A 16,806-nucleotide genomic window follows, 5' to 3' on the forward strand; every position below is an offset into this window, starting at 1 on the left:
TGGCTCTAGTGGCTGTAATTCTGCACCATCGCTGAATTTCTGGAAAGAGACACCGACACAGTGTTAGGGGACCACTAAGGCTTATATAACAGCATCCAAAAAGCACCATGTCATGGGACCTTTAATGGTATTAATCACACCTATGTTTTTCCTGCTTTGACAAATGAAAATGTCTGCTGTGAAAAAGACCCCTAAACATTGGATAAATCTTTAAAGAAAACAATATTTCCCCTTTTTTATTGTGTGTTTGATCCCATTCATGTCTTGTCTCTATTTCAGCTCTGGATACCAGAGGGAAAGTGTTGAGAGTGTTGGTGTCGGTGGGGAAGTTCATCCTGCTGCTGGGTTTTCTCTACATGTTCATCTGTTCTCTCGACATCCTCAGCTCCGCTTTCCAGCTTGTTGGAGGTATACACAATAACACTTGACTGAGCCACATTCAGGTGCAATGATGACCCACAAACTCACAAGCATGCTATATTGGCCTTTTTTACACCAGACATTTGTCTTGTCATAAGAGGAAAAGTAGTTTTTAAATAACATTAACGATGGCTTTGTTCTATTCCAAGTCATGTCGGTTTGACAGTGAGCCATCATTGATTGTATCATTCATGAATGTGCTTTTATCTAATGTTAATGTCTATAACAATATTTTTTTGCGATCATTAAAAAAAAAATATATTAAAACAAGTAAAGTGCAAAACAATGGTCTAGATGACAATATACAGAAAAGTGCACTACACAAACTGAAGAAGGCACAGTGCACCTTTTCAACAAACCTTCCTTGCAATCAAATGGTTCACACCAAAACATAGAAAAGAGACACGGAAGGAGGGAGACACAATAAAAACACAACAGCAAGAATGATGTCTGACACAGACAAAACACACAAACAAACAAGAGGCATTGACAGGGAGACTGGCATAAATGTCTACAACAGTATTAATATGCACCCACTTTGTCTTACATTACACATAAAAAAGCACAATGGTACCATGATTTATATTCTGTCACTCTCCACAGCATGCTTGATTGAAGGGGGAAAAACATGTTTTTGAATATGCATATTCTGCTTACCTTACCCAGGTAAAGCAGCAGGTGACATCTTACAGGACAACACAATTCTGTCCAACCCTCTGGCTGGTCTGGTCATTGGTGTTCTTGTCACTCTGCTGGTCCAGAGCTCATCCACCTCCTCCTCCATAGTTGTTAGCATGGTGTCCTCTGGATGTGAGTACAGGCATACACACTCACACACACTCACACACTCTCACACACAGACACACACACACTCACACACTCTCACACACAGACACACACACACACACACACACACACACACACACACACACACACACACACACACACACACACACACACACAGATAAAGCTCCGTGCACAAAATGCATGAACAATAGTAATGTTGGAGGTGTGGAGGACGACTGATGATGAAGATGACCTGTTTTGCTATTGTAGTGCTGACGGTCCAGCTGGCTGTTCCTATTATTATGGGCACCAACATTGGCACCTCTGTCACCAACACACTAGTCGCCATGACGCAGGCTGGTGACCGCAGCACCTTTCGCAGGTAATCATTTTGTATTAGATGGATTGCTTCCTTTGACTTCCTTTCTCTTTAAGTAATACAAACCTTTTTTTTAACAGTCTGTGGAAAACATGTACAGTACAACATATCCAAAACGCCAGCTTTTGATGAACTAAGAAAACACACATTTACAACCCATTACATTTTCAATCTTATATACAAAATAAAAATCCTTTCCTTTATCTAAAAATGACAAATATTCCATATTTAACAGTCATTCATAATTTATGACCCTCACGTTTCTCTGGAAAATAACAAAATCACCAAATGTGTAAATTGCTATTACTGTATAAGTAGTCAACCTGCTTATTGACTAGATTACTTGTTCCAGGACTGTAACAATATGTAGCTCCCATTAACAAGATCAAAGGTCATTTTACATTGCATTATCTACCTCCTCTCACAATGTACCCAGGGCTTTTGCAGGGGCCACTGTGCACGACTTCTTCAACTGGCTCTCTGTGCTGGTGCTGCTGCCTCTGGAGGTCGCCACTGGTTATTTGTACAAAGTCACCAAGCTCATCATTGATTCCTTTCAAATTGAGAGTGGAGAGGCCCCGGACCTGCTAAATGTGATCACTGATGTTCTTACTGAGTCAATTATACAGGTAAAATTAAATTTTAGCTATCGTGTGGAGTTTTTGAGCTCTAACAGCTCTACGGAACAATGTTCTATTTTAATTCTATACTGATTATACATATCACATTACTCTGTGACAGTTGATGGTGGTAATGTGTCAAGAAACACAGCAATGCGTCATCAAAAGCAGGGAGAAAGAACTGCTAGCAATTAGATAGGAAATTTAAAATATGATTAAAAAGCTTTGACGTTGTTTAATGAGGAAAGAAATTACTTTTGTTTGCTCATGAGAAAACACTATGGGGCACATCTTACATAATTTGATGAGACTTTCACACTATAATATTTTAGAAATTTAGCTGACACACTACAATCTAGAGTGAATTTCAAAAGTGGTAATTTTGATGTAAGGAGCCTCAGTTGGCAAAAACTGGATAGGCCTCATCTAATGCCCAGATAAAACATCTAACCTTTCATTTGCATGTTAAAGATGAAAGATGCAAATAATATTATGCATATATAGTTTTGCAAAAGATCAGAAAAACAATCTAAATCAACATAATGTAGAAGAACTGATAATGCAACACTGTGTTAACTGCACATTTGACCCATCTGTGAAGAAAGTGCTGTGATACCCCTTTTATCCATTCATTGGTGGAAGAAAAACTTGCATTGAATCAAAGACAAAGTTAGAACTGGGGTTTAAGTAACTAATTTCCAGCAAGTACAACTCTTTTGGCTATGCCAGTCTTGGGTTAAGTCTGTTGAACCTGTCACTAAAAATGATGTGTCAATCGGTCCATCACCAGAATGTGTATGAAATGACCACCTCTGGGTAGATACAGTAGGCGTCTCTTTTAGCAGCACTAACTGTGTGGTTAACTGGTTGTAAACTGTTAGGCTCTTTAGTTTGTCCCTTAGCTCAAGACAGATGGTGAACATACTGTAACAGTAGTTGAGCTGATACAGCAGCTACTGTGCAATTGTTAGTGTTATCTATATGGGTCACTGCTAAACTTCCACAGTAACTTTGGATAAAACAATACATTGGTAAAAATGTGAACCATGAAGCAGTATTAAACATTTTTTTCTGTGTTTGGAATTGTGTTTTTACTCTTACCAAAGAAATCACCATTTGTATCAGAGAGATAAGAAGCTTTTTTGTGGTTCTCTTTCCCTCCAACTTAGTTGGATAAGTCTGTCATTAGTGGGATTGCCACAGGAGACCCAGAAGCCAGGAATAAGAGTCTCATCAAGACATGGTGCCAAACCTTCACCAACACAGTAAGAACAAAACATGTCAGCTACGTACCAAATATTTGAAAACATCCAGAAAATCTTTAATGTCAAATTGCCACTGTTTCAGACCTTAATGAACGTCACAGTTCCTGGTCCAGAGAACTGCACGTCTCCATTACTCTGCTGGGTCGATGGCAACTACACCTTCACACTGAAGAACATTTCTGAAACGTACAATGTCCAGAAATGTAAGTTTTCACAATATGTATACTTTTTGTCAATGCAAGAACGGTAATTTGTAAATGTATGATATTCTCACCATAACATGCATCGCATCATTTCACATGACATGGCAAAAGTGTTTTACCTAAGCGGTTATGGTAACATCCCCTTGAACATTTTTGTTTGTTTTAGTTAAATGATTCAGGTTTTACATATGTACATATTTTGCATATGTATTGACCCCATTTCCAACAGCAGAAGCAAAACAGAAAAGTGAGTTCAGAAAAACATCAACCATAACAACTTTATTAAGTGATACAATATTTGAATGTGTGTTTTTTTAAAGTTGTTGTGGAGTTCTTCTGCACCCATGTGGCCAGAAACTGTAGAAACAATATGTATCCATATTGGGTCATTTCTGCAGAACTGTAATGTGTGTGTGTGTGTGTGTGTGTGTGTGTGTGTGTGTGTGTGTGTGTGTGTGTGTGTGTGTGTGTGTGTGTGTGTGTGTGTGTTCAACAGGTAAGCATCTCTTTGTTAGTGTGAATCTGCCTGACCTTGCAGTGGGTCTGATCTTGCTGGCTCTTTCTCTGCTGGTGCTCTGCTCCTGCCTGATCCTGATTGTCAAGCTGCTCAACTCCATGCTGAAGGGACAAGTGGCTGCAGTCATCAAGAAGATCCTTAACACCGGTTAGAAGCACTACACAATGTAGACTCATATGCAATGAGTTGAATGTGTTTGCGTTGGTTAGTACACTAATGTTGTATGTCTTGTTTGTGTGTGCAGATTTCCCTTTTCCATTTTGTTGGGTCACAGGTTACATTGCCATTTTAGTTGGAGCTGGAATGACCTTCATTGTGCAAAGCAGTTCGGTTTTCACTTCTGCTATTACTCCACTTGTTGGTGAGGTCAATCTTTCATCCATCCTTCTATCATTCCATTTCATTCATTTAAAACCATTTTGTGCCGAAAACGTGCATTTCTTAAAGTTTCTTTATCTTTTTCTTCTCTCTCTGTTAGGTAGTAAAACAATGTAAAAACACTGTCTCTTTAACAATGATAGGTTGAATACAGTGAAGAGGGATCTAGGGAGCACAAACACTTTACGTTCTTTTTTTTAAAGCTGATAAATGCAACTATTTTACTGATAAAATAGGAAGGAAGTGGTGGTAGTGATGGTAAACATCTTATTTGTTTGAATAGGTATTGGTGTCATCAGCATAGAAAGAGCATACCCATTGTCTCTGGGTTCAAATATTGGCACAACCACCACAGCCATCCTGGCAGCTATGGCGAGTCCTGGAGACACACTTGCTGATGCTCTACAGGTCAGTAATTCAAAAAACTTGAACACATATAGAATGACCACATTGAGTCTTTAAGGTTTCATTTGAATTTCATTGTCGGTAAATGAAAGCTATCAGGGGGAGGTAGCCTGGTCTTTTCATAATTTATAATTTTTATAAATATTCTAAACATATTTGCCCTTAGAAGGTATATTGTACCTTTTTGTACATGTTCAGCTGGTCTGCTGTACACTGAAAATGAATTACATGACTAAATATTTGGATGCATAGCAATTAAATACTGTTTCTATTTTACCTATAATTATCTAATACCAAATATAGCACAGCATAGGACTACATGTTACATAGTTATTTGCATGAAACTTTAAATGAAATTATTGAGAAATTACAGACTTGTAAAATAAGTGTTACCAAAATGTTTTATTAAATAACATTTTTTGTAAAATATATTTTTGATAGTTTATAAAAACAAAAAAGTAATGACTGAAGCATATCAACAAATTTGTTGATGTTGTTTCCAGATTGCCCTTGTGCACTTCCTGTTCAACATCTCTGGCATTATTCTGTGGTATCCAATCCCCTTCACCCGCATCCCTATACGGCTGGCAAAAAGCCTGGGGAACATCACCGCCTCCTACCGCTGGTTTGCTGCCATCTACATCATCTTTTTCTTCTTCATTTTACCGCTCGCCATTTTCAGCCTATCATTGGCTGGCTGGCAGGTACTGGTAGGCGTGGGTGCACCTCTCGTTGTCATATTGATCATCATCATAGTGATCAACATACTGCAGAAACGAAAACCCGGGTGTCTGCCTGCAGTACTGCGATCCTGGGACTTCCTCCCTCTGTGGGCCCACTCCCTGGCTCCATGGGACAAAGTGGTTGGTGTGATTACTGCCAAATGCTGTTGCTGCTGCAAATGCTGCCAAATTTCTGCTGATGATGGAGAAACCAGAGATAAAGAATCAGTGGGAAATACCAACACAGAGGTTTATGATAACCCTGCAATGAGTGCAGAGAAGGAGGTGAAAAATGAGATGAATTTAGAGCTAAATATTCTGAAGATGACCCAGCTTTGAGAATTTGTATACATATATGTATGATGCAAAGACATGCATTGGTCATGCACAAGGACAAAACACATTTAGGCAAAACTCTTAAATGTTCGTAATATTTATGCTATTACTTTAGTGTAAGATGGGAAATGGTTATATAGAGAATTAAAACTCTGCGTATCAACAAAATGGCACATGCAGAAAAGTGTTGGTCTTTCATCTCCATGGTGTTAACTGAAGTGGCCTTTAAAGGATAAGACTTGCAATATTCTTTTTGTTTTGTTTGTTATATTTAACAAGTCCCACAATTCATTAGTTCATCATCTCTCAATACTTTATGACTTTCCATACCCTGTCTGTGGCATTCAGCTTCAAGCTATGTTAAAAATAAATATCTATATTAATTTTTAAAAGGCAAAAAATCATAACTTAAACAATTCTAGTGAGTATTTCCCGAGCAGGAGGGTGTTATGTAGTACATAATAAGGGGATTTGTGGACAATATTAAAATATAGACTATCACCAAACTAATATAGTATTTGAGTTTCCAACTTTAGCTCTTCAGATTAAATCACAATTTACCAATTTTCAAATATAGTTATTGGGTTTTTTATCTAATAATGAGATTACCAAATTAATGAAATACAAATGAGGTGTATGTTGTTGACCAAAGTTAATAACTGGTGTTCAAAGCAAACAGTTATTGAAAGAGCACAGCAATGCAAAGTTTATAGGCAATTGTTTAAATGTGAACGCTCCTGAGGAGTCTATGGCCTTTGTCAGTCAGGATCATATCGACACAAAAGCACAGACTTGTTCAGATAAATTAGGTTAAATCTTTTTTTATTTACAAAAGAAAAAAATCTTGTTTTTACTGTGTATAAAAGACACGTTGAGATCCTTATCACATCGTTTTAAGGTGTAAAAATGATTTTGTAATTGATGGATAATTGTATTCAAGGAATATGTAATTTAAAAATTTTATGTGCATCTAACTAAATGTTTTGAACTTTTAATGCTTGTTCAGTTGTATACAGTGTCTTCATAATAACTATTTAAAAATAAAAGATGAAAAAATTATACCTAATTGAAAGGTTTTTTTCTACTGATCTGGCAGAAACCACTTGACTCATCGTTTTTAATGTTCCCAGATTAATTTACTTACATCTGACCGTCTATAATGGGTGTGATAAGAGATGAATTGCTCTACTATCAGTGTTATCTGAAGACTTCTCTGAGTGAGGCATCATGGGAATGAAAAATTATGGTAAAGAGTGGTTGAGTACAGTACAGCACAGTTTAGATTAACAAACACGCTCTGTATCTCAAAGTATCATAAACTTTATCAACATCATCATTATCAGTGTTATCAATAATTTACTATTTTTTTGTAACGGCTGTCTTCCAGAAAGTCAGGTAGTTTGCTATTAGTCGTTTATGAGTATTCCGTTGCATTTTCTTTTTTAAGTGTCTGGGTGAAACACTGCCAGTGTCCAGGAAACTGTTGTGCCGACCGCTATGTCACATGTCAGTAAACCTTGTGCAAACAGCATGAGCTGGCTTATCAATATGTCAATAACGAGGGCACACAACTGTGCCAAAGTGCACAAACAACCACAGGACACTTTCCACATGGTCAACTGACACTTACTTAAAGTAAATATGTACATTTACTTTTGTGAGAATATCCTCTCTGAAAATGGCCACCATAATTGTTTGTTCAAGCAGCAATTACAACACATATTTACCTCTTATATTTACCATTCATCCATGAAATCTACATTTATATCCTACCACCACTAGGGGCGCTAATTTGTGAAATGCTCATTAGAGAGTAGGAATAAACAACCTATGTTGTATTGAAATAAAACTCTATGCATTATTATACTAAACCGGTTGTCCCCAACCTCTAGTTTGTGACCTCCAAAAAAGCAGGGGCTTCTTGGGGCCCCAATGTTTTTTAAATTGCAAGTAGTTCCACCAAAGAGACCTTTCCCCTCTAAACTTCTTTATGGACAAAAAGAGGTAAAAAGTATCCAATATTTCATAAAAAGAAAAATCTTTTTCTTCTGCCCTCTCATCTTTCTGCCCCTCAGATTTATCTTGTGACCCTTTTAAAGGGGGCCTAACCCTTAGGTCGGAACCATGAAATCATATGTGTAACTGGTGGACTTTTGCGTTGTGTTGTGTTTCTAAGACACCATGACACCGGGTTCTCTTTGTTGATCTGTTTATTCTGATGACACATTCAAAAAAACAGGACCTCCTTATTAGCTACCACAGGCACATACAGAAGACAGTTTATTACACTAATAACATGTACAATAATAATATATGAAACCGAAGCTAGCTTAGTCTGCCGCAAATTCAAGCAAATCACACCAACTCTTAAAAAACACTTAAAACAACAAAATCATGATAGTCTGTTGAAATCAATGTGTTGAAAGGTTGGCACAGACATTATAACAGTACAGGAAAAAAAGTATAAACAAAATAATACAAGAAACAAAGGGATGAGTTTGGATAATAAATGAGCCAAAATGAATTACACCCACTTCTCCCATATGCGAATTGTACAGAAAAAAGGAGACTGCAAGGGACACAAAGGGATCTGGAGTTTGGAGGTCCTCCCAGTATAAAGGAAAATATGACCCAGTTACGCGTATAAAGTAAAATCAGCTCCACCTAGCTACAACAATAAAATGTTACTTTGGCACTGAGGCTACTCTATCATTCCCATGAGAGTACTTTTACTTTGATACTTTAACCATAGGCTACATGTTCTTGGTAAGACATATGTACTAGAATAATGAATGTAGGACATTTACTTGAGTATTTTTCCATTGTGGCATTGGTAATTCAAAAACAAGTAAAGAGGAACATCAGAAAACGTCTTTTTTAATTAACCAGGTTGCTCCATCAAAAACTTAGGAATTTATTCGCTAGTAAATAGTTAGGAAATGTGTAATTCTATTGCTTGAAAACATCTGTGGCGCCTACAATCAAAAACAATCAGCTATGTAAACAGAAGTCACTGTAGCAGCATGAGCTGCACTTCCAAAAATCAAAGTTTTAGGGGCTACTTTGTTTTTTTTGTACATGCATTCATGGAGAAATATGTATATTTCAGAGATAATAGTTTAAGATGAGTGGGAAGTATGTGATTATGCTAATCTAGCTGATGTTATTCAAACATTATGAGTTTATGTTTTGTAGTTTGAGGTATGTTGTGATATTTAGCTACATTTTTAATATTCTCAGAATGCATTTATAATAAACAAGACAGAATGACTGGATAATCTATAAGCATAACGTTAGTCTGTCAGTTAGCCTCAAGGTACTTGCTTTAAATATTTAGTAGCAACTCATTTTGTGAGAACTAGTTGTGTGGTGCAACCTATTGTAATTTAGTGATGCCAAAAATTCCAATTGATAAACACATATTATAACTTGGCAAATGTTGAACTTCTGTCTGGCACTGCTGGTATGAAATACTGCAATAAATACACAGTTGTGGTTGCAGCTTATACTACAGCAGACGGAGTTGGTAGTGCTTGTCGTGCCAGAACCTGAAGGAAACTATCACCATTTCTGCAGTTCTCTTTAAAGTATCTTTCAGCTTTCAGTTATTGCAAGTATACATTAAAGGAATATTGTAATTCCTTATAACAGCTACCATCAAAAGATTTTTGTTATTGAGGACAAAACAATTCGACAAAACAAAATAATTTATTATTTTAAAACCTAGAGGCGATTTGTGATTACAGTCCTTACAGATAACGGATGTGCATGTTACACACACTGTACACTACCACTACAGTATCTCACTACTATATCCACTAGTTACTAGAACTACTACTATCTAGTTATCTAGTTAAACTAAGACTAAAGCACAACATAAAAACATCAATATATTAACATACAATACATGCACTTGTAGCACCATTCGTTGCATTGTACTACAGATGTGAAGAATAATTTAATCGTGTGTGGGCTACTACATACTCCACATGCTTGTGTTTCCATGTGTCTCTCTGAAATCATTTCATACAGACAGGACCATTAAAGCTGGTCACTTGTGCAATGATTTTGTGCCTAAAAGAAATCTCCATCTAGCATCATAACATGTGCCTAACATTTTTTTTTTTTGTCTGCACCTTGTCTGAATTCAGGGGAATTGTTGCTAAATGACAAAGAAACCAGCTCTCATGTGAAGGAAAGAGGAGTTTTCACCCTAGAAGGGGACGGGTCCGTAGTAGGCGATGTATGCTTTAACAATGCCTTCCGTTTCAGCCATCTCATCACAGGCATTGTTCAGCTCACACACTTCTCTCAGGCTGGATGGCAGAAGGGAGAAAAGAGGTTAGAAGGGTTGTAACATATCTTAGACTTAACTTTGATTCTGTATTTAAGTTCTGAGTTGTTTTTTTACACTAGAATAAAACTAAAATGATTATTTGACCTTTGGTAGAAACTTTGCAGCAAAGAATTTATGTTGACGTACATTTGAATTACTAACTGACTAATTATTTGTAGCAAATATCAAGCCAAACAATAGTGTCCAAAGTATGTTGTTGCTTCTTGAGTTAGTTTTATCCAAATAGTGTAAATAACTGTACCTTTCCATCTGCAGAGGGCTGAGGTCTCCTGCAGCGACAGCTCTTCTTCTCCTCAGGAGAACAGCAGCCAGGTCTCTCTTCATGACCACTTGAGCTGCTGTAGGGACAAACATCACAAATTCAAACTTTCTTAAATTTTCCTGTTTTACAGGCAAACTAACTAATTTTGAAACCATGCCAGTGTTTTTTCTGGAAACAAAAATGTTGCGTACCTTCAGCACTGGCGGACTCTGATGACGATGAGGAGGAGGATGAAGAAGAAGAGGAAGAATCAGAGGCAGAAGAGTCGGATGCTGAGGACTCAGAGGAAGACGACTCAGAGGAAGAAGATTCAGTAGACTCGGAGGAGGAGGAGGAAGAGTTAGAGTCAGAATCAGACGCTGAAGAGTCTGAGGAAGAGTTGGAGTCGGAGGCTGAGGACGAATCCGATTCAGAGGAGGAAGAAGAGTCCGAAGCAGATGAATCAGGGGCAGCAGCTGGGTCAGCAGGTGCAGCTTCGGCAGCTGTGTCTGCAGCAACGTCCACGACAACCTCTGGTTCAACAGCTGGGGATCAGAGAAAATAACACTTTTATAGACACTTGTAGATACTCAAAGGGTATATAAAAGTCAATAAGGAGGTCAAAATCAGGAATCACAGCAATGATGAGAGGAGTTTGTCCTTACCTCCCATGGACCAGCACACTGACAGAAGAGTGCAGATGAAGAGGAGAGTCAGAGTCTTCATGATGCCTTGTAGTTAGTTTCAGGCTGTAGACTAGTTGCTTTCTGGAGTGCTTGCTCTTCTTTGCTTTCCTGCGATGGCTTGCTCTGTTTCTTTCCCCAATTTCAAGGTCAATATATACTGTTGGTCCACCTCCTTTGTCAGACCAGAGACAATTCTCTGATTGGCTGGAGAGTCAAATGTCAACTTTGAAAAGCTCCTCTTAACACCCACGCAGCTCTCATAGAGTCCAAAAACTCATTCACTTGCACACAGACTTACATGGCCACAAACATCCCTGGCATTCAGCTGTACGTACAGTGCATGTAGACTACTGTATGTTAACTTATCTGTATGTCCTGTATGTAGCCTTCACTTGACATTAAAGAAAATTCAAGACAAACAGAATTACACAACAAAAGACTGGGATTCCCCATCCTCAGTACACACACACACACACACACACACACACACACACACACACACACACACACAAAAAATCCACTGAAAGTCCCTTTACCACTTGTCACTGGGTTTTAAATGGTACAACAAACCCCGAAACCATTGGTGCTACTAATCTCCATATATTTTAATCAGGGAGACCCATTTTCCTCTTTAACATCCAGTTTGCCATTGCTGTTATGTTGCTGTACTCCTTGCCCCAGATGTGATCTCCCACCCCCACAAACCCCAAACTATAGCTTGAGCTGACCACAAGCTACTAATCGAGTGACACGGAACAGCAGTGAGCCTCATTATGTAACAGAGCCTAATTAGAGTGTTGCTGAGTCCCACCAGAACCGCAGTCAGTCACTATTTACAGATCCATTTCTGGTCCAGCTCCTTGCCAGATCCAGGCACAGTCATGGCTTACCAACGCCAACCAGTGGCCCAATACACAGCCTCGCTTGATGTATTTCAGCAGCTATACAGCTAAATATAAGCAGCTTCCTTGTGTTGGATGCAGAGAGTTATGCATGCGGGTTTGGATGCAGCTTTCTGTTTGTTGAATACACTTTAAATGTGGCTTCCGCCGTGGTCTATGTTAAACATAATGCGATTTTGAGTTTGCAGCTTGGTCCTAAATACTCTCTAGATAACAGAAATGTATGCACACACATACATATATATATACATATATATATATATATATATATATATAGTCTAGTAAGAAATGCCATGCTGCTGCAGGGTGACCTTAGTGTCCTTTGTGTTTCACAGCGTTATTCCTGGTGTCAGGCATTTGTCTTGGACCTCGTGCTGTGTAATTTTAATGTCTGGTCCAGTGTCCATTTTTGTGGCTTCATTTCAGTGCATGGGGGAGACACAGTTGGAGAAAACAATTGCCACAGCGTGCATTTCTGCCTTTTTCTGTAGCATCTTGGCTTTTAAATCACTTCATCATATAGACAATAAGCAATGCTCACTTTAATTGACTGTTGTTGTTGCACATGATAAACAGTTAACTTAAATCAGTAATAAGCATCTTCCTTCTATCTATATTTGGTGATGTGGTGTCCTAACAGGTCAAATATAATACTGTTTATTGACAAGGATCAGAAGGAGAGAACACAATACACCTGTTTCAAAGTCACTACATTTGGTTCCCTGTCAGCTTCTGTACTGATTTTAAATTTGTTTTGCCTGAAGCCTGTCTAAAGTCTTATAGTTGTTTCAAAGTGCAGAATGAAAACATTTCAATCAGAAAACACTGCTTTTAAGAGTGAAATACGTTTAATGAACATGGTGCATAATAGATTAGAGTCTTTGGCGATTAGACTCCATCGCAATGTTAAATTACAATGGGTATAGAGGTTGTGAATAAACAGGAATATCCCCTTAATGTAGTCTAGACACGGGTGGAGGTGATGAAGAGATAAAGGGAGCCATGCTGATGAAAATGCAGCTGATTGGATTTCGAAAGAGAGAAATGTGAAGCCTAGTAGTCTTACCGAATGAACTTACACTGAGCTTCATTTTCTGGTCATTTTTATGCCCCGAGCCGTTGACAACCTGCCTGAGGATCTGAGGATCTTTTTAATGTCTTTAAATTTAAAATCTTTAACGTAAAATGTTTTTAGCTTGGCATTTTATTAGAATGTTGTTATCAGAAGCAGATAAAGACTAGAGACCATCTTGCAAAAGGAATACACCAGCTGCAACGCCAAATTGGACAAAGGGTGTAAAGTGGGGGGCCCCTTCCATGTATACTTCCTACCCCCCTACTTCTAGTCCCCTTGCTTGGACCACACCCAATTTCAAACTTGGGTTAGAAAACAAAGACAGATCATAAATGTTTGTCATTTCTCAGTGTTGGTCACACATTGTTTTTATCTTTCAAATATAATGTGTGTATATATATATAATATATATAATATTTATAACTATTCCAATTGCCCCCCTTTAACAGTCACTCAAGGTATTTGTCCTTACCTTCTTTTTCTTTTCTTTTTTAAATATAAATCCCCTGAATGGATCCCTAAAATGAAAATGACTTTTGTTTTACAATTTACAATTTTGTTTTTTGTTTAATGACAATGTATTAGTATCAAGCCATTTGTTTAGGGTTTCCAATTACCCTTCAACTGTATCCAAAAGTTCCTTTAAGTTTTCCCTGAACTAGTGTCATCCTTAAACAAGACAAAATGTAACAATTTTGACATTGTACAAATATTATTTATGTAGAGTATAGCACACCGCTAAGGATGGTTGAGTGTTAAAAGCAGGTTTATTTTCTAAAGTGTACTATATACAGCACATATTACATATTGTTTGTGACTGTTTTAAATGCATTGTCAAAGGATCTTTGTAAATTTCATTCTTTTGGTCCTGCCAGCTTTGCTCTCCTTGCATAGTACACACGCATCATATACTTGCAACAAACAACCTTTAAATGACCAGTTACAGGCGTGCATTCAGACTTTTCTTTTTAAACCATTACCTCAGCGTGCATGTGGATACTTATTACTTAGAGAGGACATTTTCTGGTGTAGGTAAGCGTATGTAAAACCTCAACAAGGTGGGAAAGACTTTAGGAAAATATCCTGTAATACAACAACTGGATGATTAAAAAAGATGTTTATGTGTGATTTTGTATATGTGAATAAAAGAAATTAAAACTCAGATAAGGTGGGCGACATCTAACGCAGTATCCATGGTTCCCCATGTTTGGACGTACAGAACAGTGCTGTTATGGGACATTGGACCTAACAGTGTCCTTTATATTTTTGCATTCAGTGATTTATGAGGTTTCTTTGGAACTGCAATAGCCATAACCCAATAAAACAGAGAGACATCCAGGTTTTAAAAACTTTTGTGTTGTGTAATTCAAGAAGGAGATGAAGAAGTAGAGTTGCTTCACATGTGACATGTCAGTAAGAAGGCTTGCTTTCAGATCCTTCACTCAATATCACAGTGTGAAAAACTCCACTACAAGTTAAAATCCTGCATTCAAAACCTCACTCAATTAAGTAAGTAAGTATTATCAGCAAATGTACTTAATGTATGAAAAGTAAATATATTCATTCCGCAAATGTTCCCTGTCAGTGTTTTACTAGTAGGATGTTTCTGGATTTTTATTATTATTATTAATGATGCATTAATGTGTGTTGAATTTTACCTCTATAGATGTTCACGGTTGTGTTGATTTGAACTCCTTTATAAACTATAGGGTAGTTTAATGTACAGCAAAGCATCTCATATTCTATAAGATCAAATGTTTGTTGCATTTCTGTCCTGTAAGAACCATGTATCTCTAAAAAGTTTTCAGCTTTGTGACCATGCATTTTCCAGCTAATTCAAGATAAATAAATGAATTAATTTAAATTTGTTGAGAATATGATGAATCAGACATCCAGGCTGTTTTTCATTCCCATTTAAGAGATAAGATAGAGATAGAGATCAGAAGAAGCCTAATCAATTAGACAGTCTTCATTATATAACTCATTAATGCCTTATTTTAATTCATAAATCTATACTTTTCTACCTTGTCTGTCACCCAGCCCCAAACCCATTGATTCATTGAGAACCAACAATGTCAACACTGATGCAATTTTTAGCCAGCTTTAACTTAGGCCTATGTTGGCCTACTCTTACTTAACCTGTACTGTAACGCTCATCTTGTTTAACTCTATTGTATATGCTTTTTACCACAATGAAGTATGCTATAAAGACATGCTGTTGGGCCAATAAACGGTTAATATTCTGTCTGAGTCCGGGTTCACTGTTATATCTAGTTACATGAAAAAGGGAAGAGTATAACACAGCTTTTATGGGACTAACTATTTGATAATGGAGCATTATTGTACAGTTTTCCGGTTGATAGTATGGAGTGCTTTATGTAGCACTGCCTTATGTGCACTGTCTTGACTGCAGCCGTAAACAAACTCAGATGGCAGGCGACACACGCTGTATATTTCCATCTTGTTTCTGAGAAACGTCAACCTGCCAGGCTATCCCAATTCCGCCGGATGCATCCGCTTGGCAATACAACACCCCTAATTACACTGATCCCAGTCTGGGCCTTGACATTCCCTTCTTGTTGCTAGAGAGAATATTTTTGGGACAAGCCCAACATTTTTACTCTTCATGTCTACAGCTCATCTGTTGTATTTTTATAGAGCTTTTTTATTGCTAAATATTTTTTATCCACATTAAGGGCCCGATATGTCTTTTAGTCAAATCCCTTTAACTTAATTTTGGGTTTGATGCCCTGTTTTCAGCTCTGTGTTTTTGCTGCCTCTGTGAATCCTTGAAATTCTTTAGTATACTTTCAGCTCTAGTGTTCAGCTCTTTAACAACATTTGCGCTTGTGTTCAACCTTTTTCTCCCATATTTACTTGAATATTAAGTTTTTTTCTTTTTACATTGAAAGTCAATGGAGCAATCTTGAAATCCTCTTCAGACTGCTTCCACTTCAAAATGCTGCTCTCTACAAACGTCATTCATGAAATTTTGTATGACTTCTTTCATCATGCTATACCATTGCTTTTCAACATATTATACTGTGACTTTTTATCATTTATTTCAAATGACTATACCATGGCTATTTTTGGCATTCCATGATATGACTTTTTTACATCTTTTTTTGAAATGTTACACTATTACTTTTTTATCACTTTTTCAATGTACCATACTATCACTATGTTTGAGTTTACCAGACTTTATAAATCACTTTCTTCAACATACAAACAATACTGTGACTTTTTCTTCTTTTTTTTAAAAATACTGTACCATGAGGTTTTTGATTTACTATGCCATGACTTTTAAATTGTTTTTTTCAACATACTACACAAAGATTTTTTTAATCACTTGTTTCTTACTATATTGACTTTTTCAACATAATATACCATGACTTATTTACACATGAAAGGGAGCTAAATGGCCATCTCACTTAATTTCATAGGACAGCTCAAATATGAAAGGGGAGATTTTTGGCATACTATACTATGACTTTTTTTTTGGCATACTATACTA

General features: G+C 37.2%; 2 protein-coding genes across 2 annotated transcripts in view; one reads left to right on the plus strand and one right to left on the minus strand.

The window, feature by feature from the left end:
* Positions 1-7,038, plus strand: part of slc34a2a (solute carrier family 34 member 2a) — a 10,739-nt gene extending 3,701 nt beyond the window's left edge. The window contains exons 4-13 of the mRNA XM_032541988.1: positions 280-408; positions 1,087-1,230; positions 1,477-1,588; positions 2,022-2,214; positions 3,375-3,470; positions 3,553-3,673; positions 4,170-4,337; positions 4,435-4,551; positions 4,852-4,976; positions 5,477-7,038. Coding sequence (XP_032397879.1) covers positions 280-408; positions 1,087-1,230; positions 1,477-1,588; positions 2,022-2,214; positions 3,375-3,470; positions 3,553-3,673; positions 4,170-4,337; positions 4,435-4,551; positions 4,852-4,976; positions 5,477-6,034 — 1,763 coding nt within the window. The 3' untranslated portion in view covers positions 6,035-7,038. The remainder of the gene's footprint in view (positions 1-279; positions 409-1,086; positions 1,231-1,476; positions 1,589-2,021; positions 2,215-3,374; positions 3,471-3,552; positions 3,674-4,169; positions 4,338-4,434; positions 4,552-4,851; positions 4,977-5,476) is intronic.
* Positions 7,039-9,720: 2,682 nt separating this feature from the next.
* Positions 9,721-11,471, minus strand: bglapl (bone gamma-carboxyglutamate (gla) protein, like). Its single transcript, XM_032542013.1, has 4 exons — positions 11,295-11,471; positions 10,842-11,174; positions 10,630-10,726; positions 9,721-10,347 (listed from the first exon to the last, which is right to left on the minus strand). Exons 1-4 carry the CDS (start codon positions 11,353-11,355, stop codon positions 10,245-10,247), a joined length of 594 nt encoding a protein of 197 aa, XP_032397904.1. The 5' UTR covers positions 11,356-11,471; the 3' UTR covers positions 9,721-10,244.
* Positions 11,472-16,806: the final 5,335 nt, after the last annotated feature.

The sequence above is a fragment of the Etheostoma spectabile genome, chromosome 2 (assembly GCF_008692095.1).
Source record: "Etheostoma spectabile isolate EspeVRDwgs_2016 chromosome 2, UIUC_Espe_1.0, whole genome shotgun sequence".
In the NCBI taxonomy this organism is placed as follows: Eukaryota; Metazoa; Chordata; class Actinopteri; order Perciformes; family Percidae; genus Etheostoma; species Etheostoma spectabile.